The 8313-nt window shown below is 35.2% G+C and overlaps 2 protein-coding genes across 6 annotated transcripts in view; one reads left to right on the top strand and one right to left on the bottom strand.

Annotated features, from left to right (window-relative positions):
- Positions 1-410: 410 nt before the first annotated feature.
- henmt1 (HEN methyltransferase 1) lies at positions 411-5514 on the bottom strand. 2 transcript variants are annotated; one of them, XM_034027674.3, is made up of 7 exons: positions 5306-5514; positions 4665-4784; positions 3932-4044; positions 2840-2974; positions 2482-2664; positions 1686-1866; positions 411-1339 (listed from the first exon to the last, which is right to left on the bottom strand). In XM_034027674.3, exons 2-7 carry the CDS (start codon positions 4749-4751, stop codon positions 818-820), a joined length of 1221 nt encoding a protein of 406 aa, XP_033883565.2. In that variant the 5' UTR covers positions 4752-4784; positions 5306-5514; the 3' UTR covers positions 411-817. The 2 variants fall into 2 exon arrangements, with proteins under 2 accessions (XP_033883565.2, XP_058890782.1); XM_059034799.1 differs by having other exon boundaries at positions 5370-5514.
- Positions 5515-5643: 129 nt separating this feature from the next.
- LOC117416560 (pre-mRNA-splicing factor 38B-like) overlaps positions 5644-8313 on the top strand; it is a 5485-nt gene continuing 2815 nt past the window's right edge. For 2 of the 4 annotated variants that reach the window (XM_034027717.3, XM_059034798.1), the window contains exons 1-2: positions 7696-7781; positions 7971-8045. In XM_034027717.3, coding sequence (XP_033883608.1) covers positions 8034-8045 — 12 coding nt within the window. In that variant the 5' untranslated portion in view covers positions 7696-7781; positions 7971-8033. Of the gene's footprint in view, positions 6081-7278; positions 7358-7629; positions 7782-7970; positions 8046-8313 lie in introns of those variants that run through there. The other 2 variants (XM_034027713.3, XM_034027715.3) reach the window with 2 other exon arrangements.

Here is an 8313-nt window from a genome sequence, read left to right as displayed (position 1 = left end):
CCAGCATTGAAATTCTGAGCAGAGTAGTGAAATTCTACAGAGGGTACATTAAACAAGATTAAGCTCACACTCTCTACAGCAAACTCAGAGCCAAGAAGGTTGCAGCTATGGGTAACTGCAAGTGCAACACATTTAACCAAGGCATCAATCTCAAAATCTGATTTCTTTATAGTTGGATTTTATTTGTACAGTATCTGTACAACCTCCAATTCAAATAAAGATACTTTTACTTGCTAAGAGTTTTTGAAATACGGTACTTATATTTATCCTAATTATTGACTCATGACATTACTTGTTAATTAAATATTATTTTCATATGGGTTTTACAGCTAAAATTCTGTAACCTTTTTCATTAATTAATACATTGTAATGGAAGTTGATACCCAGTCAAAGCATCAAACTACACGAGCTATGAGTAACTGTACATCTTTATTTCACAAATTATACCTGCATACTTAAAGAACACTTAGTGGTAGTTATATGCAAGTTTGACTATTATGATAACAATATTTGTTAACAATTTTACAGCAACTGAAAAATAAAACAGTGTTTTCAATGTAGGTCTTTTTGCATGTTATATATGACTGTTTTTGCTAACGCAGGTGTGTTCGGCAAAGTGTTTTTCCAATGGAAGTACTTTTTTTTCATTCAATTACAATTTTTGGAGAGGCAATATATATCTATTCAATCAACAGCTTACTGGATGTTGTGTGTTGGTGGTGAGTTCTCCTAAGTGTAATACTATAAGCACTATAAAGTACAGAAGCGATGCATAAAGAAACTCTGTATGTTATTGTTGAATCCACCCTCTACTTCCTTAGCTGTCACAAAGCTCTTCATCCCAGTCTTCCTCACACTCAGCAAGGGCAACCCCTAATTCCAAACAGCTAGTATCCCAGCATGCTTCAGAGTGCTCCTCAATATCCTCAACGGCAGACAGTATCATAGCTGTAGCGTCACTGTTGAGTTCAACTTGGGATGTTTCAGACAGTATTGCTTTGAGACGATCCAAAGAGCCACAGAGCTTTTGCACTTTAGAGAAAGAAAACAGTTTAGCCAAAGGAATGAAAATGGTATTTCCCTCCTTATACGCTTCATTATCTCCCCTTGTATCAGTTAGGACTTGTTCCTCAGTACTACAAGTCTCTTGTGAAATGTTGCTGACAGATGGAACACTTTTGCTTGAAGCTTGGTAGGAATGGTTATCCACCGTTTCATCTTCCTGGGAGCATTCCACCATATTTTTCCTAATGCTTTCTGCCCAGTAAACGACTTCACTGATCAAGGTGTTTCGAAGAATTGTGCCATCACACAGATTGGGGTACACCACATTATATATCTAAAACAGGAAGTGTAGGTTAAAAATGCAATTGAGTTTAGCTTAGCAGCCCACATACAGTAATTAGCCACATGTACTGTAACAAGAAAGATCATCCATTCCTATTAAACATATCCACTCACTTCCTAGTGTCTCCAAATATTCTCTTTCAGTCATGCCCCTTATATAAATGTCCTATTGTAAATGTCCACAGTAATTTGACAGTTTTCCCATGTCATGTTTATACTATGCTGTTACCATTGTTTATCACAGTTGCCCATGCTTTGACAATCTCCTAGCTGCCAACCTCATCTGAAAAAGGCAAAGTAATTCTATATTAAAAAAAATAATAATAATAATTTCTTACAGGTTTGTAAGAATGTTCTGTGTCCCTGCAAGAGTCTGCAGTCAGCGACCCTTTACTTGGGTAGCTCCTGGTGAATACTCCACATTGGGTACAGAACCCCACATCCTCTGTGCCAGGCGGTCCTTTGCCAACCCCTGTGAACTCCACAGTGTAATTGTAAGAACTGCAAACATCTTGTGCCCTACAATTGAGAGAAATTATTGCTGATGATAATAATTCATATCATAAGGGGTTAAGGGAAACTGTTAAAAGGTGATTTGAAGCTTACTGTAAGGTATTTAATTTAAATGGTTTTAAATTCTGCTGCAAATAAAGGCAGGACATTCCTGGAAAACTGATCTCAGTGGACCTCTACTGTATTGGTATCTTAAATAAACAAATATGCATCTAACAGTGAATGGTGCACATATGTTATGTCTGTCACTATCCCCTATGGAATTAATTTAGGAAGATCAAGCATGCAGCAAGCTGAAAGCGTCTGCCCTGTTTTAGATGCCTGTTGCTTATCTGCTCTGCACAGTTAAGTCAGATAACTTCAAATTGTTTCTCACATTTTACAATCTACAAACCTGATACCTTTACTTCAGGGAATCTAATTTTAACTGGATAGCAATAATATACACCAAGAAAACTTTTTGAATTTTACACAAGGTTCATACTTACTGAATTAAAAAGTGCTGTACTTTCTACCAGAACTGACTGACCAAATGAAATTTAGCCATAATATATTTAGACACCACATACCAAAATATATTTAAAATTACAAAAAAAAAAAAAAAACAGTTTTAGATCTCACCAGTTCTGAAACTCCTCCTTGGTCCATTCGAACTTATGGTCCTTGTGTCTAAACCCATTTAATCCTGGCAGCAACCGGTTAAATTCTGCATTGGGGGTGCTTATAATTACTATGGCTGGGGTCATGTAACCAAACACCATCTCTGAAAACTTCTCCAATACTGGAGTCTCCAAGTGCTCTATCCTAACAAGGGACCAACAAAAAACAATACATAACATTCCCTGTAGTTAAATACGCACAGTTATGGAAAAATATACTGTAGACACCAGTAGCAACTTTAAGGTAACAGAGCAGCCATTTTACAACAGTAAAATCTACAGTATAATGAAATAAAAATGCATCATATCAGAACACTTACAGCTCAATGCAGGATGCTAAATCAAAACCCAGTGTGCACGGGTCCTTTTCAGCAACGGATCCCTGGTACAACTTTATTGTTAATGGCCGTTCACTGGGTTGCAGGTACTCACAAGGAAGGGGGGATAGTCTGTACCTATTGAGGATACAAAAAAAAAAACATTAGTAAAAATACAACGAATGCTGTAACCATGAGAATGATTACACAAAACGAATGATTATTATTAAAAGAAGATAATGCTATATACCTGCTGAAGAATAGACAATGTTATTAGGTGGTAATAACTGTAGGTAGAGATAAGAACTGACTTGCTGGCAGTTCTTTCCTGTTTTTGAGCCCAATGTACTGGCTTGGCACTACTTGTGAATGTTTTACTTATAACCATTCTCTGCTACCATTGAATGAACTTAAATAAGAACACTTAAATGAGAACAGAATAAACTTAAATGGCATCTAGACCAGCTTTTCTTTTTTGACAAGTATTAAAAGTAAATACAGAAATTACAAAATTTCTATCTGTAGCTACGTAAACAGATTGTTTTGATATTTGAGGCAGATAAAGAATACATCAAGAAAAAGAAAACGGACTCTCCGTTTTTGACAGAGCTTGGTATTTATTATAATTAGGAGGTGTCTTGTATGTTCTTTACCTCAAAGTTTTTTTTTAACCTAGCTCATGGTGACTGTTTGACGCATGATTTCTGGCTTGTGATAATAAACTCTGTAACACTTTAAAATAAGTGTCTGTTCATGATTATTTTATGTGTATTAAGGGAAATGTCATGAACTCATGCTTGTGACTCTTGAATTCAATAGGAATTTCATTTGAAATCAGTAGGGAATCATGTGATAGCTACATTGGAATTACAGACACTTATTTTAAAGTGTTACCATTAACTCTAATGACGTCTTTACCTTGGGACATGTTTGCTTGGTCTGAATGGGTCAAAAATGTCTAATTTCGTATTGTTGTCCTCTGAGAAGATAAGTATTGGTATTAATTACTTTTTTAATGTTTTTTTTTTGTTCATGTTTTAATTAAATTTAGTTTTGGATGTCTTCTCTCCACCATTGTAAAGCTACTCTTCTTACATTTTGTCTGTGATGACAGCCCTATTGATATCCACTCCAGCAAGCACTTCAATACAAGTCTGGAATTTCAGTTTCCATAAAAGGGTGCAATCAGCACAACCCAGGTCTACCACCTGCAAGTGAAAAAGCAATCATGAGCTGCAGTCTAAATGAGGAAACAGGTGGAAAGAGTTCACTATCACAATCTATATATCAATCAGAGGCAGAAATGTCTACTCTGTTTAACAGATCTTAGTTACATGCTAGGCATTAACAAATCCACTTAGTAACTTTGTATTACAAAAAGATGGTAGCCATAATAGACGTTTGGAAATACAGTTAACATCTTAAAGGCCTTTGGCAGATAAATCGGTTCTGTATGATAATGTATTCCCTTGAATGTTACTAAAAATCAGTTAAATCTTACAGATCTGTTTTTTTAACAGATAAGTCTCTATATTATGTTTGGTTACTTTATGCCAAGCTAAAACACAGTACACAGTATATGGGGACAGTGCATCCTTTGTAGTCCTCTACTGACAATCCATGATATATATATATATATATATATATATATATATATAGCAAAAATTAAAATAATTATGGTTGAATTCAATGATTTTACAAAAATAAAAGTAAACACCTGGACAGGCTACTGAATGTACTGTTATTTATTTTAAAAAAATAAAAATAAAAACATGACAGCAGTTTCAAATATCAAGAATTTTAAACGAATAAAAAATATGTGAATTACCTTTTTTGGCTTGTACTTTTTAACAAGGTCGATTACAAACTGGTACCTCTGTTTGTAAAGCGGAGGAGAAAACGTCACTGGCTCCATGATGAGGATCAATGTCACTTTTTATTCCTGGATCTTACAAATAAAAGATGCACACAAAACAATGTTTAATGCGTTGATTGCAATAAAACTAATATGAACAATAAAATGGCGTAATAACCGGGGACCAAGGTATACTAATTAAACAAGCATGTCAGGACATACAGTACATCCCCGCCACAAATTGAACAATTAGAGCTCTCTCAACGAAAAACGTTGATTACAATGACATATATCAACCGTATGTACAGAATAATATAGAATACATAATTAGCAATTAAATGTTTAATCACAACCTGATTAGTGATTCTCCAGATATATTCAAAACCAAGTGTGAGATTAATAAAATGTCCAAAGAAACTGCTCCAAGATTTGTAGTGTACCCATGAATAAACACTGCGGGTTGTACAAATATATAACAGATATATACGCTATACACTGACATTTCATAACAGATACATATATATATATTAAATTAGACGTGACGCAACTTGTCACATTAGTGCTGTATTGTTTTAAGCTCATTTGTTAATGCTATTTCGTTAGTAAGACTTTACTTTGTGTGGGGGACATGGGTAAGAAGATACAGATCATTATATTATCATGCTATCATCAACCCACAAAAAAAAAATCCTGAAAGCTTCTTCCAGTCAAGCGGAGGAGTACCATAAAACTGTAATCAATTGTTGTAAAAAGAAGAGGAAGACCGCCATTGGGGGTCGCTAAAGAGTCGGTTTTACGAAGTAAACTAATAAGAACGCATAAGAGAAGCCGGACTGTAGTTTCGTTTAATTTGTAACCCTTGACCTCAATCCTCATTGGTTGTTTTCTGTTTACGACGTCACGGGTCTTTCCGTTTCATTCCCGGCAGTTGCGGCCATTTTGTTCATCCGGTTGTTCTCGGGAGGAAAAGCTTTTATTGTGTTCTAGAAAGAAAGGAGTAACAGCATCAGAGTAATAATAAAAAAAAAAAGAACATATACATAATCACGGGCTGTAGGCGATTTTGTGTTTATGTCTGTAATGGTTAGCGGATTTTATGGCGTTTTAATAAAAACGTTGATTTAATTTCTTGAAAATTAAAAAAAAAACGTCGGCTTAAGAAACAATATGGCCAACAACACAGTGGTGGCTGGGAATCAACAGCAACAAGCCGTGAATAAACCGCCAGCTTCGGGGAAACACGGTAACGTCCTGCCGCTGTGGGGCAACGAAAAGACAATGAACCTGAACCCCATGATCCTGACCAACGTTCTGTCTTCACCCTATTTCAAAGTGCAGCTGTACGAGCTGAAAACCTACCACGAGGTCGTGGATGAGATTTATTTCAAGGTAAATTTATTTTTTTAAAATTTTTTATATATATATATATATATATATATATATATATATATATGAATGATACTGTTTTGGGAATGCTGATTATTATATTTTGATACATTACTACTAATTTGCATTTTTGATTTAATTGGAGAAAATAACAATCTACCTGTATTTTTGGTTTCGAGCTTACGTAGTCAACATTTAGTTTGCGTGAACTGAGCTACGTAAATATGTAGTCGTACTTTCAAACAATAATTGCTGGTGGTGTACAGTAGGTATAATGTCTACTGTCTGTAGGTTGAAAATCCAATGATAATTGACACTGTCCTGTTCACCCACCACTTAGTATTACCTAATTGTAATTGTAGCCTCCGGATTGGCTGGAACAAGCCGCTAAACATCCTCGTCTTGTAAAGATTTTTTTTTTTTATAAATAAACCACCGAATTTCTTTTACAGTGAGAATGTGATTTACAAAAATATGTTTTGTGATTTGGACTCTTGTTAAGGTGTACATCAGTTGTCTAATTTAATCTCTATGCTAGTCAGAATTAAACTGTAGGCCTATTTGTTTAAGTGGTCCAGGATTTGGGCATGTGACCTACTGTATATGTTGAACAATTTTAAGGATGTAGCCATGCCCCTGTAACAGTACACCATACCATTATTATAGCAGATTAGGACACTGGACAAAGTCCAGCACAGCATGTTTAGAATCAAAACATAAGGATTAAAACAATCTCCCTAAAAGATTTCCAGACCCTGTTGTATGGATTGGATTATTTAGACCAAGTCACGTGGGAAATGCAATTTCCAGTGGGAAGAAGTTGCTTGGCATTTGGATATTGTATATTAGTACAATATACCAACTTGCATGGTATATTGTACTAATACAGTATTAACAGTTAGTGGGCAGTGTTTGTTTTTGGTAATTTTCCTGCAACATACAGCTTTATTCACTTTCATGGCCTGTAATTTGCACCCAGTCCATCCAGTGTGCATTGGGCCATTAAAAATAGACACTTTTTTCTTAACCAATAATGAGAGAGATAGCAGTGTATTCAAAATTAACCAAAATAACTTGCTCTTGAGCATACAGCAACACATGAGCTACTCAAGGCTGCAGAAGGATTATGCTTAACGTAAGATTGAATGTAAAAAATATTTCAAAATATCAGTAAATTGAGTTTTCTTTTTTTTATTGATAGGTGACGCACGTCGAACCCTGGGAAAAAGGAAGCAGAAAAACCGCAGGCCAGACTGGCATGTGCGGAGGGGTAAGTAGAAGTACGTGCTTTTTTAATTTCTTGTCTTTTGTGCAGAGTAGGAGGACTACATATATATTTATAAACCAGTAAGTGCACATTTTTCATTGGAACTGTTATTATACTGGGGTGTTGGTTCAGAATAACACTATTGTGTTGGGTATATTAAGTATAGGTAAGTATTTTACCAACATGCAATCATTATTCCCCTAAATTCAAACATTTAGCAAGATGCTAAATGTGTAATTAGTGCACAGTATACACTGAATACTCATTTAAACTTTTTTTTTTCAGGTACGAGGGGTTGGAACTGGAGGCATCGTTTCCACAGCCTTTTGCCTGCTGTACAAATTGTTTACACTTAAATTAACCCGTAAACAAGTAATGGGTCTCATTACACACACTGATTCTCCATACATCAGGGCCCTTGGCTTTATGTATATCAGGTATGTAAGCTTTTTTGTTTTTATAGAAGCAGATGATCATCCTAAAAGCATTTGGAATATTAAATTGCAGTATATTGTCTCAGATAAGGGGATTCTTAAAATGGGTGATAGAAATACTGTCTGTCAGTTTTATGTATGAGAGGGATATTGGTTCCTGATCCAAGCTTAATTACATGCTTCCTTTTGAAGGTACACACAACCTCCTCCGGACCTCCTGGACTGGTTTGATGCTTTCCTAGATGATGAGGAGGTATGTCGCCAAGGGTAATATTTTTTTCTTTTCAGTTTTATATTGGCTTTCAGAATCTAAATCCTCAAGTTAATAGTTTCTTCAGTGTGATGAATATTGCTGATTTTCACCTTTGCCTTCATTTGGCTTAATTTTGTTTTCATTTAGTGAACTTCTAAACCTAACCCGCTTTGTAAATAGTCACCTTTTATCAGTTTGATTAAGAAAAGGAAAGTTTAATCTGCAGAGATGCAGATTTTATAAGATGGAAATGTACATTTGGTAATTATGGTACTTGTTTAT

Source organism: Acipenser ruthenus, chromosome 12 (genome assembly GCF_902713425.1).
Source record: "Acipenser ruthenus chromosome 12, fAciRut3.2 maternal haplotype, whole genome shotgun sequence".
Taxonomy (NCBI): Eukaryota; Metazoa; Chordata; class Actinopteri; order Acipenseriformes; family Acipenseridae; genus Acipenser; species Acipenser ruthenus.
Note: the sequence above shows the minus strand (reverse complement) of the source record. Positions and strands in the feature narration are given on the sequence as shown.